General features: G+C 38.6%; 2 protein-coding genes across 3 annotated transcripts; one reads left to right on the forward strand and one right to left on the reverse strand.

Annotated features, from left to right (window-relative positions):
- The first annotated feature begins 808 nt into the window (after positions 1-808).
- Positions 809-5,683, forward strand: LOC109504459 (uncharacterized). Its single transcript, XM_019844439.2, has 2 exons — positions 809-3,191; positions 3,275-5,683. The coding sequence occupies exons 1-2, from the start codon at positions 2,880-2,882 to the stop codon at positions 4,931-4,933; spliced, it is 1,971 nt and encodes a 656-aa protein (XP_019699998.1). The 5' UTR covers positions 809-2,879; the 3' UTR covers positions 4,934-5,683.
- A 155-nt stretch (positions 5,684-5,838) lies between these two features.
- Positions 5,839-16,256, reverse strand: LOC105189954 (1-Acylglycerol-3-phosphate O-acyltransferase 2). Of its 2 annotated transcripts, none has more exons than XM_011152396.3 (6): positions 16,031-16,256; positions 7,700-7,891; positions 7,263-7,396; positions 6,960-7,141; positions 6,725-6,890; positions 5,839-6,645 (listed from the first exon to the last, which is right to left on the reverse strand). In XM_011152396.3, the coding sequence occupies exons 1-6, from the start codon at positions 16,039-16,041 to the stop codon at positions 6,476-6,478; spliced, it is 855 nt and encodes a 284-aa protein (XP_011150698.1). In that variant the 5' UTR covers positions 16,042-16,256; the 3' UTR covers positions 5,839-6,475. The 2 variants fall into 2 exon arrangements, with proteins under 2 accessions (XP_011150698.1, XP_019700146.1); XM_019844587.2 differs by lacking the exon at positions 16,031-16,256 and adding an exon at positions 11,699-11,771.
- Positions 16,257-18,260: the final 2,004 nt, after the last annotated feature.

The following is an 18,260-nucleotide window of genomic DNA, read 5'->3' on the forward strand; positions in this document are numbered from 1 at the left end:
GCGAATAGCGGAGGAAAAGAGAAGGAAGGACCAAGAGAGACGAGTGTATGATGAAGGGTAAAGAGAAAACGGTTCGCCCTGGACATACACAGGACGAGGCAGTCGAGGAATCCCATCAGTCACTTTCTCAACTGCTTCTTTCTCTTACATAATATAGAGTTCGTCTTCTACATTATTTATGCGGCTAGACGCGTTAGATTATATGTTATAGCTTTTAAGTATTAACATCTGGTTTGGCGGGCGCGCCGAGTATCCTTGTAAGAAGTAACGTTTCGTTCGAGACGGCGATCGGAATCTTACGATGAGACGGACGAGCCGGAAGATACGTTCATCGATCTTGCTCGGCTGTTGCTAGTGATTTATACAACTTGTTGAATGTCGCGATTGTATCAGTATTACCGAACGCGCGAGTCAGTGAACGTAGAGAACGATAGGGCGAAACGCCGAGACTGCGATATTCATGTATAGCTCGACTTTGTTGTATAATTTCGATACATTAGGTCAGAGCTGGCCACGATCTGCACATTTCGGGCGAAATTCAGTAGGTGACGCCTACCGTCCCCCTCGCACCGCTCCGCGCTCAGCGGCCGAGGCGACGATCGCGGTGCACTCAGGCCCGTCGCTGTATAAGAAATCAGCTGGGGCGTCACATTATCATTAAAATTGTTTCCTCGTTTAATAGTCACTTTAAAATATATATTTTTATGCGTTATATATATATATATATATATGTGTGTGTGTGTATGCGTTTATATATATAAAAAAAAATATATATATATGTATTAAACACGTAAACATATATATTTTAAAGTGATTATTAAACGAGGAAACAATTTTAATGATAATGTGACACCGCAGTTGATTTCTTATATAGCGACGGGCCTGAGTGCAGCGCGATCGTCGCCCCGGCCGTTGAGCGCGGAGCGGTGCGAGGGAGACGGTAGGCGTCACCTACTGAATTCCGACCGAAATGTGCAAGATCGTGTCCAGCTCTGCATTAGGTTGACGCGTAAGCTTTGTAATGATCTGTCAAAAAAAGTTGGAAAATGGTCAATAGTTTGTAAGAAGCAACTTTCATTGATCAATGAAGTACAATTGTCTTATTTTTTCTTATTTTAGTATTTATTTAGAAATTTCCATATTCTTGTACTTAGACTCTTAAGAATTATTTAAATTTAAAATGTATGTATTTTTGCTTCTGTGCAGCTGTTTATGTATCTTACATCTATTTATATTTTTTGCGTCATCTAAAATTCAACATTCGACACATTTAAAGTTAGTATTTTGTTTTGTAAATATTCGATGAATAGATGTACAGGATTATGGATTTAACAGAAATGACGACTCTTTAATTCGGCCCTTACTTCATCAAACAAAGAGGGGAACAACTTCGTGAAAATTGAAACTGAAAATTGAAACAAATTTTGATAGAACGACAAAGTTTTTGCGTCAATCTGACGTAATTTTAACTTAATAATTATTAATAGACTGTAACTAGAGAATTGTTAAGCGAATAACTGAAACTTTCTCTTGCTTCAAGCGCAGCTTTGATTTTTGTCCAAAATATTCAAACTTTTTCTCGTTCTTCTCGTCGTAAGATCCATCGGAACTGTTGTAGAAAGGACTTTCTTTAGCGTACGAGGCGAGAATGGGCAACCCGATTACCTCGATTGTAGAAGAACTAATTAGAACGGAAAGACTAAGTCACATCTCGTTGAGAAACGAAAGAGGTGAAGGGGGGAGATACGATCAAACATGGTATCAGCATTCCAGAACGTCGAAATTTCGCAATTGATATTATGCGAATATACATGCGAATCATTGTGATGAACGCGGTTGTTATCGCAATGACACGGCGCACATCCTCGTCATTCTAGCCAGAATCGTTTCTTTTTGGTACAATAAAACGATGCCATTTCACGGATTAATCGACCGCGCCAGACAACGAAGATTGCGTAGACAGATTAATCGTCGAAAATGCGTAATGGAAGATGAAAAGGATTCATATTTATTTCGCGGGCAATCATGCGGGATTCGTTTATCATGGCTGCATGCGCGACATGTGTGAATTTTATGTATTTTTTTATATAGAATTATTTTTGCATCAGTTAGCGTTTGTCGCGTGAGGTGTCAACGCCGACAACGCGTCGCACAAACGGAGAACGATATAAAAAAATCGATTCTCTAATGCATGCGCCAAATTTTGCGGCAGAAACACGAAGTAACAAATTGTACATACGAGATATTATAAATATAGTATTATGCGCAAACGTGTACGTGCTAAAGGAGGAGATGAGGAAGAAGAGTCTTTTATATTACCAAACCTTATTATATACTAATACGCTAGTAGCCACTTAGCTATGGTACTCGAAACCGACTGACGAGGAATGTACCTAGAACGTACGATCAATCAAATAAATGATATTTAATGCAATTTTGTTCGATTTATTGAGAAAGTGAAAGAAGCACTGTTTCTGCCACGGGTTATGATGAAAAATATTGTAATTTAAAATCCATTATTAATATCCTGTCGCATTGTGCATACGTGAATGTGTGGGCTCGTATAATATCTTATTACATCACGTTCCTACAAGTCATTTTATTGTATCAAATGAAAGAATGTGATTTTTTACTCGTAATTATAAGGGAATTATATTTTCATACAAGAGAATTAGCTCTTATTATATATCTGGCTATTATAGTGACGATTTGTAGTAACTGAGATGGATGACAGATAGCTAGCTAACTTAACCAAGTGATCAAAATAGTTTCGAAAATGTAGCGTAAATTATCAATCGTTATTGACATGTCCCGTGAAGAGTGAAACGTTGCGTACTACATCATCAATACATTGTAATACCGAGTGAAAGATTCAAGTTATGTCAGAAGAAATTTGTCATCGCAATCAGGATAGGCTCGATCACATATTTGAGCAAGTGAAAGTACTTTCGGGCGTAGTGGATGAACTTCGAACAGAAGTGAACAATCTGAAGGAAATATCCCTCAATGCGAAACGCGAAGAGGACTTGTTCGAATGTACAAAAGTAATCAACGAGATTGATCATGTTAGACCTTGTGTAGTAGTAGGCAAAGTGAAAACATATCTTGAAAATGTCAGGGACTTAGCAGCGACTGAGGAAATTTGTCAGCTTGCGGAAAACAACCAGGTAATTTCAAAACGTAACATTTATTCTTGAGTGTTAAATGCAAAGGTTTCACATAAATAACATATGTACGTATATCGCGATTATAATACAATTATGACATGTATTAGATTTCTAAATCTGGCTCGATCTCTCCGAGTCGTCGCACGGGACAGTTTAAAAGAGAGAAGAAAGAACTTTCGTCCTACAAGCACCCAGCACCAAAAACTTTGTCGACAATATATGATGGTCTGAAATCCTTTAAGAACAAGCTCGTCAAAATCATACACAGCGTCCCAGTGCCTCAGTTATCTTTAAAAAGCACGAAGAATAAATGCGTTACGTCCAGTCGACAGCGGCAAATTCGTTTTTCGCAAAGAGAAAAAAAAGGAAAGTTCTATGAACTTGACAGAGCAAACGGGAATGACGTTTGCATCGAGTGCATCGACATCAACGATGAGCCCGATGATTCAACGGATACTTTACTTACATCGGATGCTTCTGCGGACGTCACTACTTGTTTATGTCAAGAGGATAATGAAAAACTTGCTTATTCTTCATATCGGGACGTAAGAACAACGGACGGGACGGAGAGCGGAGAACGGGAGAACAATGCGCAAGCTAGTTCGTTGATAAATAATAATCGACTTATCATTCGTTCAAATTGGATTACAGACGAGTTATCGAAAGGTCGTGTGAAGCAAACGTTCTTGAAGAATAAGTTCAAAAAGTACAAGATATGCTCGTGCGGAAGTCAGTGTCCTTACGCATTATATAAATTGCCATGCTGCCAAGAGCAAAACAATTCATCGGAAAAGAAAACAGACGAAGAAGACGGCGGATTGACGCTCGAGTGCTCCAGTTTCGAGGAACAAAATAATTTTCCCAAGTTTGTGAATATGGATGCGAGAAGAGAGGACTGTTGCAACGAGTGTCTTGCTGATTTTAGTCTGAACGAGTCTTCGCTCTCAGTGGATGTCAAGGCGGACGTTTGCTGCGACTACGGCAAGCCGGAGAACGTCATTGACGAAATCCCGAAACGAAGGACCAGAACACATGTTATGAGAGAAGCAAAGAGAAATGACAATGCAATAAGTTACTTTAGAACCGAGAATGAACCGCTGACATATCTGGAAGGAAATCAGCAAAGATATCGGACTAGAATGGAAGACTTTACCCACGATTATCGGTCGATAAGAAATAATGATAAACCAGTTCAATGTTCGTCAGCGACTTTGAGAGCCGTTCGAAGAATATCTGTGAAGACTTCAACTCCGGACTTTCGACGTGGTACCTCAGCGAGTCGACCGTGTCGAGTGACAGATATGATAAAGCATATGAATTTTCCCAAGGTGATAATTCCAAAGCAAATGAAAATGAATAATATGCATACGCAAACCGAGAAGCATTCGTACTTAAATCGTCTACGAAGTGTCGACTTGCCGATCGTTTTAGACGTTGGCAACGAGCAATGCATAAGAAATATTCATGAGAATGGAAATAAAAAGATAATAAGGAATATGTATGATTTTCCGAGAGAAAAAGCTTGGTCTCGAGCCGAAAGATATGATACGCAATTCGCACTTCTAACGGAACAAGATGGTGAGACTTATTTAAATAAATCTTCAAACCAAGCGAGCTTTTTAAGTTATCGGCGCGATGGAACGCCTCCTTTAAGAATTTCCTGTCCGTATCGTTGTGATCGCGTTCTTGCTGAAAAGCATAAAAATCTTGCGATTCTGATGTCGCGTTTTGCCAAATATCATCCTTCGTTGGACGAAGGATTTTGACATGAGTAATGTGTCAGAAAGACTATGGCTGCTTCGAGAAAATCGAGGATATCGCCGCGTGATAAACAGCAGGGATTCTGCTGTTTTCGAGTTTTCTTTTTTCTATTGAATCGGTGAATCATGGTCACACTGTGTAACATAAAAGCCGACGTAATAAAGCAAGCGTAGACAATGCCGCCCATTATGTAAAATATAATTTATTATAGTCGTAACATTATTCTCGAATATATAATAAACACGTAAACGTAACGAATGTATAATATATATACAAATTGCATTCTTGCAACGGCTTCAATTGCTCCGAATCCCACTTACATAAACGTGTATTTTCAGCACTCTGGAGAAAAATACATGATGATAGATATTTTCTTAACATCATTAAGTAACATCTTGTATAATGCTTGTAACTGTGTTTCGGGATATACGACGTAGATGGATACATACAAATTTACGCGAGAAGAATGTCGACGAATTTGTGCAGAATAATCTATCTTGGATATATGATCGTATATCGCGCACACGCATTTTTCTTCACATCGTTGATTTGGACGAATGATCGGACCAATTGTATGGTCCGAACTCTGGAAAACATGCTCGAGGCAGCGCATTGTACACATATCGTACTGAAATTTACAGATACATCCAGCGAATAGTTTTTCGAGAATATCTCGTACGAGTCCCGATGCGTGAAATTATATGAATATCAACGTGAACCAAAAGATAATATCGATGAAGTATCGATGAGAAAATATGTCTGATGGGCGTTACTTATTTCTCTACTTCATCTCGTTACAACAGAGATATAATCGATGATGAACAGATTGCGAATGTTGATGATATAACATAGTAATAAAAACAAGGTTATATGCAACGATCTTACGCTACTGAGAGACAAACAATACATATAACAGTTTCACATTCAACGTATATTCATTATACAAAATATTTGTTGTGTATTGCGCGACGACGCGGAGACAAAATCTCTCGATTAACAAATCACTTGTTGCCACAAAGTATAAAAATTACAGATTGCATCCTTAGTAAAGTATCATTTGAGCTTCGGTAGATTCTTCTTATTCTGAAGGATAAAATCTTACATAGAGTTAATGGAAGAACACTTATTAATGTGAAATATTTTAAGCTTCTCGCAAACAGCACAAGTCTTAGAGACTCTTGGAGACATCTAAGAAGGCAATTTAAAACAAGTAGAATATCTCTTAAACATCTCTAAGCCGTCTTTTAGACATTTTGTTATTTAAGATTAGGTTATAATCGGGGGACAACGAAAGGGATCGAAGAAAACAGTAATCGTCGATTTGCTGGGAGATATGAGGATTTCAAATAACGATTTGAAATCTGTGTGTGTCTTTGATACATATACACGTCGTGTAAGAAAAAAAGAACAAATCGCATATGCGAGTATCCGTTTCCGCAGGGATGATGACGCGATAAAAATTTATTTTTGTAAATCGGCCTTCGTCGCAAATTCATCATTCAATCGCACTAAGCTCGCTCAAACGTCCATGTCTCATGCTCGCCATATCACTCGTCTTTTAGGCTCTCCTCTTCTATGTGATCGGCGAAGCACTCGCGTGTAGATTTCACGAAAGTTGTGTTCATGACCGTATATACCTGCTGCATTAGTTCTGGAAGATCATCCTTGGTCATACCGGTGGTAGGAATGGGCGGTAAGATCGTGATGTAACTATTTCCTGAAATATAAAGTCCGCCATTCAGATACGTGTTCAAATGGGCGCGCTTCGCAAGAAATCACGGTCGATAGAGACTCACCTGAATGGAACTGTTTACGCTTGTCATTTAGAAAATAGTACTTCGACACGACAATCGGCTGAATCGGCATTTGCGACTTGATCGCGACATGGAAAGCGCCTTTCTTGAAGGGAAGCAAAGTGTTGTTCGAGTGGCGGTGTCCCTCAGGGAACAGAAGGAGTCTTCGCTGGAAAATACGATTCTTTTTATATCGCAAGTTACAATCATCTCTTAATAATGTAGAGAGCCTAATTACCTTCGTCAGGCGGATCGATTCCGCTGTGGCGTTGATAGTCTGACGAGACTCCTCGACGTTGCCGCGATTGATGAATACTGTTCCCCAAAGCCAACACGCAAGACCGAATGGTCCCAGATACAGAATCTCCTTTTTGGAGATGACGCTGCATCGGTCCATCGACAGCCACAATTTACCTAGAACTATATAGAGCCTGACTTTATCGCATATATGTGCAAACGACATTTGTATCATGTACGTATATTCCCTCACACAGTGCCGCGATAATCGCGGAAACTGTTCGCGGGAACTGCTTGTAATTACCACAAAGGTCCAAGGAGCTCTGATGATTGATGAGCACGACACAGCCTGTATCTTTGACGATGTTCTCTCTTCCGCGCAAATGGTAATTGATCCCGAGCATCTTAGCTATTATCACCACCCCACGGGCCGGCATACTGAAAGTTTTCGTCTCGTTAAATGGAAAAAAGACTCTTCATGATATGTACGCGAAAACGACAAAACGAAGATAACTTGATGTCTAAAATTGTTTAACCATCAAGTCAAATAGAGTTTGATCAATCGTAAGAGTTTACGCACGACGATTATTTGGTTGACGAAGTCAAATTTAAGAAATCGAACCGAATAGTCTTTTTCATCGACCCGACAGATTCCGTGTAGATCGCACGAGTCATCTTTTATTTTTACTTCATTATTTCGGGGATCCTCTCGCATCCACTTAGGTTCTTGTGGAAACTTACATTGCGTTTTTCCAACTTCTCATGCGACAGAACATGAAAGGTATCCATATTCCTGCAGCTATAGCGCTCGCCAGTATAAAGAAAGTGAATTTTGATCGATACTTGAAGCTTTCACTCACACTCAGGGCGAAGAGCATCACGAAGAAGAACACCACTGCGAGCCCGAGCGACGAGCAGATATCGCATGATAATCTGAAAAACACGAACATGAAATATCATTAATGCTTTCGTCTTGACCTTTACCTAGATGATTCATCTAAATAGCACAGACTCCTGGAAGACAACTTGAAGACGTTTCCTAGGAACTTGTACTATATGGGCAGGCATGATGAAATTTCTGACGCGTATAGATATCATTATTTTGAAATATAAATGTTTAATTATAATAATTATGATGATAAGATAATTATTATATGAAAATATGATAATTATAATCATAATAATAATTACTCTTTTTTTCTAATTTCATTAAGTATCTGTTTTCCATTACAAAGGACAATTTGAAAGGACGTTGAAGCATGTAGGAGTATAAGTATTCCCACAAAAGTAAAAAAAAAAGTATACCGATCCTTTTTATAATCCTATCCTCTCTTCGAATCATCCTGTACGAAAGTCTGTAGAACGAACGCATTTAAGTGTCTCACTGAAATAACTCATATAATTAAACTAGCTTTCATAATTGATAAGAAAAATCGTACTTTTTCTCGCTCTTGATATTGCACAAGGTAATATATAAAACTCCAGCCTCGAGATTATTATTTACTCTTATATAATTGCGAAAAAATAACCCACTCTTTGCCCTGTAGAAGAAAAAATTCTCCGGGAAAAATCATGCTGGTTTTTTTGCAATTCTACGTATAGGAATTCGCATGCACTGGTTTTTTTGCAATTCTATGTATAGGAATTCGCATGCATTGGTTTTTTTGCAATTCTATGTATAGGAATTCGCATGCATTGTTGCGCACGTAAGCTATAATAATTTCATCAGTATAGTCTTTATGGTTAATTAGAGTTTTATAAAAAGACAATCTTCGTGGCTGATTGAAAGGCATTCAATATGATTTATATATATTTTATATGTAATTCTTTTTATATATAATTCATATGTAATTTATACATAACTTTATATAATCCTCTTTGTTTGGGTGGGAACAAAATATCCTACAGGAATTCTTTTGTTCCTATAATCAAGTTTTCGTCTGATCCTCAGGTAATAGAAAATTCAGGGTAAAAGTGGGGTTTAGGGGACCCACCTCCAATGAGCTTGTCATTGATATATATTATCAAGGATACCCTACTGAGTGACATTCAAGAGGTTTTAGCCGTCGCTCATTGTTTGTTAAAAAATAATTAACAAAAGAAATTTCATACATAGAATGTAATTTTCCGACACCATGTATATATTTAAGGAATGAGCATGTGCTATACACGCGCTATATATGAATATATTCACCGCACTACGAAACTCGTTCTGTTTTGATTATTTCTATTGTGTATATTCTTACTTGGTATGTTTCGTATTATCTGTATTATTACTCTCAGTTGCTCTTTCGTCGTTCAACTAGTTGGTCCCCGCGCCCGGAGCCCCTCCCCCGCGCATATACGTGTACTATTTACTATATTCCTTTGTATATACTATGTGCAAAAATATACACATGAGTATATATATGCAATATTTATACAACTTTTTTTGTCAATAACTTTTTAATAAACAGTAAGCGACGGCTAAAACCTTTTTAGTGTTATTTAGGAAGGTGAGTTCTATAACATATATCAATATGAAAACTATCAGAGGTGGGTCCCCTAAACCCCACTTTTACCAAATTCAGTTACATTAATGAAATTATTTTTTTCATGTTTCTCTCATAATCCGTTTTAATATACTTTTAAAAAAGATCCACGACATTAAACTGTATCTCGACATAACTGTTTATACAATTTATATTATATGTATAAACTTTATAAATAATATAATTTATATAATTTAATAAAAGAAATTCAAATCATGCGAGGTATCGTAGTTACGGCATTGCAACTTGAACTTAGTGTTACTATTCACCAACGTATAGAAAGTAAATTTAATTAACAATGACAACGAAAGATCATTCCAAGTAGATGCAAGGTTTAACATTTATATCGCGCTTTTAACCGTTCTTTCATTATTACCGGATATTATCTAGATATAATTGTTGATTATGCAAAATGACTACTTCGCGAATTCCACAATTCAAAGACGCACCGGACTGTGAACTGTCCGCTATCTTCGCTATAAAATCTTGTAAATATAGTCAGTTGTGTATTCTCCACAGGCTATTTCGTAAGAGATAACACATTGGTATCAGGCTAGTTGATAAAAGTGTAGATAGTGAAAATTAGACGCAAAATGAACGAATCTTCGCGATTTCACAAGTTATTCTAACAAGAATCTTTGTTATCACGTAATAATATCCGCAGAAACATGCTCTTTCTTATTCCTTCTCTCTCTCTCTCTCTCTCTCCCTCTCTTTCAATTATCCCTCTCTCTCAATTATGGTAAAATAGCATTGTCATCCGGCTCATTGCTCCATACGACATGAGAAAATGACCACTGTGTCATAATCACTGCGTGATAACGAGCTATGTTTTCTCATTACGTGATAACGTCGAGATATACCCTCCGCTTCGTATATTATTTTATTTTTAGTAACGCCGCACTTAGTCATCCGGAACGCGATTGGTCTTCCTGAAATCGTCCGATTTACATTTTTTGTTTTTATCCGTCAATCTGTTTTTGCAATATTCCCACGATGATATCGCGTGTCCACGAAAGCTTATTACAGTATAATATGGTAAATAATATGGTAAATATCTATAAAACATAAAATGTAACTTGTGTTACGTGCGAAAATGATATAACATCACATCACTCAATAAGTTCGTAGCATGACTAATAAAACAACAACTTTTAGGCAAAATTTGACTTTATTCATCTACATAGTCTCCTTCAAGAGTGATACCAGGTCTGTAAATATAAAACCGGAATTTGCCCATAGATGATTCTAGCTGTCAATGTAATTACCGTCAAACCGCGTCATTGGCACCATTTCCATTTGTTGACATCTGACAAAGATTTTCAACTCACAACAATACAAGTTTCATACAACAGCATAGTTTGTAATAGCGTTGAACATGTCGAATTTTGTGTCTGGAAGCTACGATTTGCGGACAGCATTGATTTTCTGTTACCATTTGAAGAAAACTGCTGCAGAATCGCATCGAATGCTTGTCGAAGCTTACGGTGAGTATGCTCTTGGTAAATCACAGTGCTTTGAGTGGTTTAAAAAATTCAAACGTGGCGATTTTGACGTGAGAAACGAAGAACGTGGAAGACCATCGAAAAAGTTTGAAGACAGCGAATTGCAAGCATTGTTGGATGAGGATGACGCTCAAACGCAACAACAACTCGCGGATCAATTAAATGTGACACGAGAAGCCGTCTCCATACGTTTGAAAGCCATGGGAAAGATCCAGAAGATGGGAAAATGGGTTCCACATGAACTGAATGAAAGTAGGAAAGTAGGAAAACCGAAAAACCACTTGCGAAATGCTGCTCGCCAGGTACAAAAGAAAGTCATTTCTCCATCGAATTGTGACTGGCGATGAAAAGTGGATATATTTTGAGAATACTAAGCGTAAAAGATCATGGGTAACTCCAGGCGAACCATCGACATCGACTGCAAGGCCAAATCGCTATGGACGGAAGACAATACTCTGTGTTTGGTGGGATCAGAAGGGTGTGATCTATTATGCTAAAACCTGGCGAAACCGTTAATACTGAACGCTACCGACAACAAATGATCGATTTGAATCAAGCTTTGCGTAAAAAACGACCAGAATATCAAAAAAGGCAACACAAAGTGATTTTGCTTCATGATAATGCACCATCACACACAGCAAAACTGGTCAAGGAAACGATTGAGGCGTTTAGTTGGGAAATACTTTCACATGCGGCTTACTCACCAGACTTGGCTCCGTCCGATTGTTACTTATTTGCATCGATGGGACACGCACTTGCTGAGCAGCGCTTCACTTCTTACGAAAATGTACGAAAATGGCTCGATGACTAGTTTGCCTCAAAAGAGCAACAGTTTTTTTGGCGTGGCATCCACAAATTGTCAGACAGGTGGGAAAAATGTATAGCCAGCGATGGGCAATACTTGGAATAAAATATTTTTTATCATTTTTATACAATAAACGTGTATTTTCTATACAAAAATATTCCGGTTTCATATTTACACACCTGGTACATTGATTCCAACGCTTCTCCAACATTTCGATGGCTTTTTTGTAGAACGATTTATCTTTGGCCTCAAAATAGGCTTCAGTTTCGGCTTTGGGCGAGTTTCGCCGGTTGCTGTCCACTCAGCTGACTGCCGATTTGACTCTGGAGTGTAGTGATGGATGCATGTTTCATCCATTGTCACATACCGCATCAAAAAATCCTTTTTATTGCGCTGAAACAGCTCCAAACAGCCCGCTGAATCGTCGACGCGTTGCTAAAATGAGTCGACGTCGTGCGTCACTAAAACCACTGTAACTTGTGAACTAAACGTCCGATTGTCATGAAATTTTGATACGTATCATTTGAAGGTTAGTACTTCCTAAAAATCATATGGATTTGTCAATAGTAGCGCCATTTATATGTCATTCTACGAACTTATTGAGTGATGTGTTATATGTAACGATCAAAATTTTTGTTCGTTACGTTAACTGCCGCTAAACATCACACGGCAGTCAGCTGAGTGCGCACCCCCTCCCCGTCCGAATCGCGCTACCACCGCGCCTGAAAGCGCTCAACAGCAGCCAACAATGGCCGAACACCAGGCCACCACGTTCGGGAACGTTTGGTTCCCGAGCAGTACTCGCGGCGTCGCCGAAAAAAAAAACTAATCGGCGCTCGCCGCATCTTCACGATTAATCCCGACGATAATCAGGATAATCAACGACTAATACCCGAAAGAAACCGAAGATGAAAAAGTACGGGTATATAAGTCCGATAAAATTTGACCAGGGAGCAGTCTTCTCGGATCGTTCTTCCTGAGAAGTACAATAGCGCCTCCAGAAGATCGAGAACCGAGTGAGTAATCTACCAGGCCGCAGTCGTCGGCAACCGTGATTACTTCCTGTCTTTGCGATTTATAGATCGAACGGCGAGTTTGTCGTTGCTCCGGTGAGTTTTCCGGAAGGATCTCCCGTTCTTGTACCGTTTTGCGATTTAGAGGACGAGCGGCGAGTTTGTCGCTGCTCCGGTGAGTTTTCCGGAACGTTTTCGTAATTGTGTTTTCTTTTTCCTCTCTACTTCGTATAGGAATCTGAGAAGGAATCAGGGGCACGGCAGCACGGCCCGGCGGCCGGCGATTGCAATTCCGCGACCTAAAATGCATCGTGCCTTTGAGCGCTATAAACCCACGGCATCCCGCACCCCTCATAAAGGAATAGGAAATTCGTCTCAACATACGCTTTCTCCTCGTGATATTCGACCGAATCAATAAAGAAACACGCTGCTTTATTCTCGCGCCTCGACTCGCAGCCGAGTCCTTATACTTAGGTGCCGCGTTAGAGATAACGCGACGCATTTTTGTAAACTTTCTTGCGACCAGCAGTCGTAGACCGCACCGAAGGCACGGCCTTTTAAATCTAACAGAATACACCGGCAACGCTCGCCTCGAATTCCCGTTTCTGGGGACCATCCGATTCACCGTTGCAATCATCTATCCACAGATCTGTATATAATTTGTGCCCGAGTAGTTATTTCATGTACGCCTTGCACGTTCCGACACATAAAAATATTCTTTAATTGTCCAGCGGGTAAAAGCCATCTCGTGTATGCGAACTCTATTATCTACAACGACAATAGCGCAACGAAAGCCACGTACCACAACAAACAGTGAGACGTCACGCAACGACACACGGTCGCCGCGTACTAAGAAAGAAAAATAAAGCGTCATTTTATACACACACACAGGTTTCGATTATTAAACAACGATCACCTTCTCCTAATAAATTCCTGCGCCCGAATCGTCGCGAACGATCAAGAGCGCAGGGCCGGCGATTAGAAAAAAAGAAAAACCGAACCTGGAGGCGTGACCGTTACATATATATACATGAAACAACAGCAGCGTACGATCGAAATGTTTTACATAATTGAAGCGTGTACTTACATTCACGGAAATGACACAAGGATAATATTCTTTACATGGTTATATATCCCTAACTATTCATTAAAAAATTCAAGAGTTCGCTCTACAAAGAACATTCTACGTAAATTATTCAATGAAAAAAATTGATCAGTTGTTCCTTTCATGGTAACACTATCACAGAAACAATGCACTTTGTAACGATTGATTCGACCTTTTGAGTACTACAAATGCGTATATGTGTTAGGAGAATATCATCGATATGAACTATAGACGCATATACGTGTCTGTCAAATTTCTACAATTTATAGCTCTAGATGCAAGTAGCAGTTATCATTGATATGCCCTCGCATTTCAGCGATATTTCAGCGATAATAGCAGATAAGATTTCACTTATCTCGATACATTATGCTCTCGATTTCTCAGGAAGTTATTTCTTTCGCTGATTGATTTCCGGCAGTTCAAAATATCTTCTCTTCGATGATCGTTTAGTTTCAAAGTGCTCCGCTCATTCCAAAGGTCGAGCAACAAATCGTTAATCATCAATTTCACTGGAAATTTTAACATATTTCTTCGCATTATTCATTCAGTTGCATTCGCGACTGTTGACTTGTGTAAAGGCAGCACGCTTTTAAATGTGTCACTTCAGAATTACGTCAGTATGGAAAATCATGTTAAGTCGGCGAAGCATTACGAAATAGCATTACACTAGAAGAAAATAAATGCAATAAAATTAAGTAAAGTAAGGCAAGGTAAAGAAATGATCTAGCGTTCGTTTTAGCATATAACAATACATTTAGCACATATCAATATGTGCATAAATATATATCCTAGGCAAAATAGGAAATTATGATGACATTAAAATGACCAAATCATAATAAAAAAATTGTTTTCCTCATCATTTTGACGTCATTTTGATGCCAATATGATTTTTTATTACCTGGATATGATATATATGGCCATGAAAATACAACTTGTCGAAAACGAAGTTTAGAACGGAACTTGCTGAACGAAGGTTTCTAAATTTTAAGAAATTTCGCTGAATAGCGACAATCCAACGACATTATTATCGATCTGATATAATTCCGTTTGAAACCCGAAACACATAACATCCTGAAATAATAGGATACTTCGGTACCCCTTAATTTTCACGATGAAAACGACTGAAAGTATCAGTTACTGATACATTGTCAATTGTTAATAACAATGCTAAAAATGGAACGTTAACGTTTCAAAAGCTCGACGTTAAAGGAGTGCAGCAAAATTCTTGTTTCTTTTCATATGAAAATACCTATGTGCAAAAATACTAAGGTGTCTGCGCGTTTCTCCAAGAAACACCTGACATAACTTGCAAATGAACCAATTCCCGTCTAAAAAACATACATATTCCGTGGAAATATACAGTTTCGTCATCCAATGATATGATATCAAAAGCAATACTCAACGATATTATGATTACCAAGCTCTAGACGTTATTATGACAACAAGCACTTAACGTTATGATAATAACAAGCCAGCCTCGCTTGTGAACATCGTTATACGCGCGTTTTATCGCGCGGATGAAAACGACGCGTTGTCCAGATGAAATCACCGGCAAACTCATTGTGATCCGACACTCGTCATAGAGTTCAAATTCTTCGCGGATTCGCCCATGAAACCAGCACGTGGCTTACTCTCATGCGTCCTTTAACTCTTCGTCACAGCTTGCACTCGATAAACATCGAGTAACGATCGCGTTATTAATAATAACTGGAGCGCGGGTGAGAGACGTCTCATCGAGAAATCCTCATTCGGTTTTTTCGTTCGATATTACGCGCTCGCGTGTGAAATCGACTGCAGGGTACTTATTATGAAACTCGTCGGAATCGATTCCGATCGAATTTATTCCGTTATTTCCTAGATTTCTATTGTCTTTTCTAGGGGAAACGGAATTATTCCGATTGAAGTCGATTCCGACGAGTTCCATGATAGGTGCCCAGGGTACCTATTATGGAACTCATCGGAATCGATTCCGATCGGAATAATTCCGTTTCCTCTAGAAAAGACAATAGAAATCTAGGAAATAATGAAATAAATTCGATCGGAATCGATTCCGACGAGTTCCACAATAGGGACCGATCAAAGGCCGATGCCGTCGAACCTCGATATTACTCACATGTTGAACATGATAGGCAACTTAGCGGACACCGTGCACCACGATTGACCAAAGACAACTGTCAAATGCCGCGATAGCCGCGTTTGTCGTACTATATCGCGCCAGCCGTCACGGACACATGCATGAATATTGAACAATGAGCCGGTCCCCGCCTTTCATAAACTGTGACTCGCTCTTTCGAAAAACGCAGCTGAAGGATCGAAGTTCGATTAAGTAAACTCGTACACACTGTCGTCACGAAATAATAAATCATGATATATCGTTAGTCATAAATATAAATAATCGCGCGTACGAGCGAGAAATCGGCAGATTTGCAAAATCTCCAGTTTTACAGGGACGAAATTGGAAAATTAGTCGTAAAATGATAAGTCGTTGTAAATTCGAACGATGAATATGCTTTGGATTAAACTAGAGTGCTCTTTTCTGTTTTTATTAAAATTTAGGGTTATATACGCGCGATTATTTGTAAATGATAGTGACCGATCAAATTGATTGTATCTTGTATTTATATTAAAATTTGATTTAACATTTGTACTCGTAAAATTGAATGTTTGTTATACATACCTATTGAGCATATTCATAAATTGAAAGTAAAAGCTATTTATTTAACCCGTTGTTCAATCGTATTCCAATCTCGATGCCGCATAGAAGATTGTGGCGACTCGTAACGAAAACATTAGAACTACGTTTTGAATTCCACGGGTTAACGAAACATTTTTCGCCATCTAACAGTGTCATGAGAGACTTGCTAGCCCAACTAATTTGAATCTCGGATAAGAAAGGTTTGAATCTTGAATAAGGGGTCTTTTACTGTTCTAACAGAGAGAAATCTGAGAGGCCTTCTACAATAAGCAATTAGTCATAAGCTATAAGCAAATTGACCAATCACAATTGATTATTTTAAAAATAATCGACTGTGGTTGGTCAATTTGGTGACAACTTATGACTAATAGCTTATTGTAGAAGGCCCATGAAAGCGGCTAACACGGCATTTTCTGCGACACCGACTTTCCGCACTAAAGTTCCTCAAATGAGTTGGGACACGACTTTACTGATTTCTAATTGGCGAAGGAGATGTCCGTCATTAAAGGCCATCACACACAACTAACTTAAGCAGTAAGATGTAAGCAGTAAGCAAATCGACCAATCACAATCGAAATTTAAGGACACCATTTTAAAACTTACGAGAATAATTGATTGTGATTGGTCAGTTTCTTTACTGCTTACGTCTTATACCTCGTCTACAATAGAAGTCGTAGAGTCGTAAGTCGTAGAAATTGACCAATTATAGTCCGGTAAGAGAAAAATAATCGACCGCGATTGGTCAATTTGTACGACTTACGACTCTATGACTTCTATTGTAGACGAGATATTAGGGCCAGAGCACAAACTTCTACATAACGCATAATACATAACGCATAAGAGAATCAACAAATCAGAGTTCTTCATTTCTGTCCTGAGGAGGGAAATGAAGAAAACTAATTGGTTTATTCTCTTATGCGTTATGTATTATGTGTTATGCAAAAGCCTGTGCTCTTGCCCTTACTGTTTACGTTCATTTGTGTGTGTGATGGCCTTAATAGGGAAAGACATAAGTGAGAATGAGAGAAGATGTTTTGACAGACGCTGCAGTGGTTGCATTCTTCGTTGAAGGAAGCAAAAGTGAAAAGGTAAAATTACATTCATATGTGAATCTGACCCCCTAGCATATATGATTGTAGTGAGAAATTGAGATAGTAGTACAACTCAAAGACAATTTAGACAGATTTTTATTTTTGAGTAATACTGCTCAATGATAAGCTAGACAGATTTTATTTTCACATCACATTGGCCGATATTTATAGTTAGGTCTTATATTTAAGACTGCCTTAAGTTCACTTTCAGATACCCCACAGCCAATAAAATGATTTGTACAGCATCTGAAGATAAAGAGTTTGTTTTCTATTGCTGAACTGGCTGTACTAATTTACACTTGTTCTCTTCTCTCTCTTTCACTAACTCCTAAATATATATTTCTCTTTATGTTCCCTGAGTGTACACTAGTTCAGCGATAAAAAATAGACCTATACTTAAGACGGTCTTAAATGTAAGATCCGACTATGAATACCGGCTATAAATTCGTATACCGCTACTGTGTTCGTACGATCGCGGACATAATAATGTGTGCCCGTTTTTTGCAACTTTCGGAACGCATCCCGACTCGAGAAGAATGAGAGTCATTGCTCCGCCT

This window comes from Harpegnathos saltator, unplaced genomic scaffold (assembly GCF_003227715.2).
Source record: "Harpegnathos saltator strain DR-91 unplaced genomic scaffold, Hsal_v8.6 scaffold538, whole genome shotgun sequence".
In the NCBI taxonomy this organism is placed as follows: Eukaryota; Metazoa; Arthropoda; class Insecta; order Hymenoptera; family Formicidae; genus Harpegnathos; species Harpegnathos saltator.

Coding starts and splice junctions, on each gene's coding strand:
- LOC109504459 (XM_019844439.2), top strand. CDS start 2,880: ATGTCAGAAGAAATTTGTCATCGCAATCAGGATAGGCTCGATCACATA. Junction 3,192..3,274: donor TTTCAAAACGTAACATTTAT/TCTTGAGTGTTA, acceptor GACATGTATTAG/ATTTCTAAATCTGGCTCGAT.
- LOC105189954 (XM_011152396.3), bottom strand. Junction 6,891..6,959: donor AATCGATCCGCCTGACGAAG/GTAATTAGGCTC, acceptor CGTATTTTCCAG/CGAAGACTCCTTCTGTTCCC. Junction 6,646..6,724: donor GCGTAAACAGTTCCATTCAG/GTGAGTCTCTAT, acceptor TTTATATTTCAG/GAAATAGTTACATCACGATC.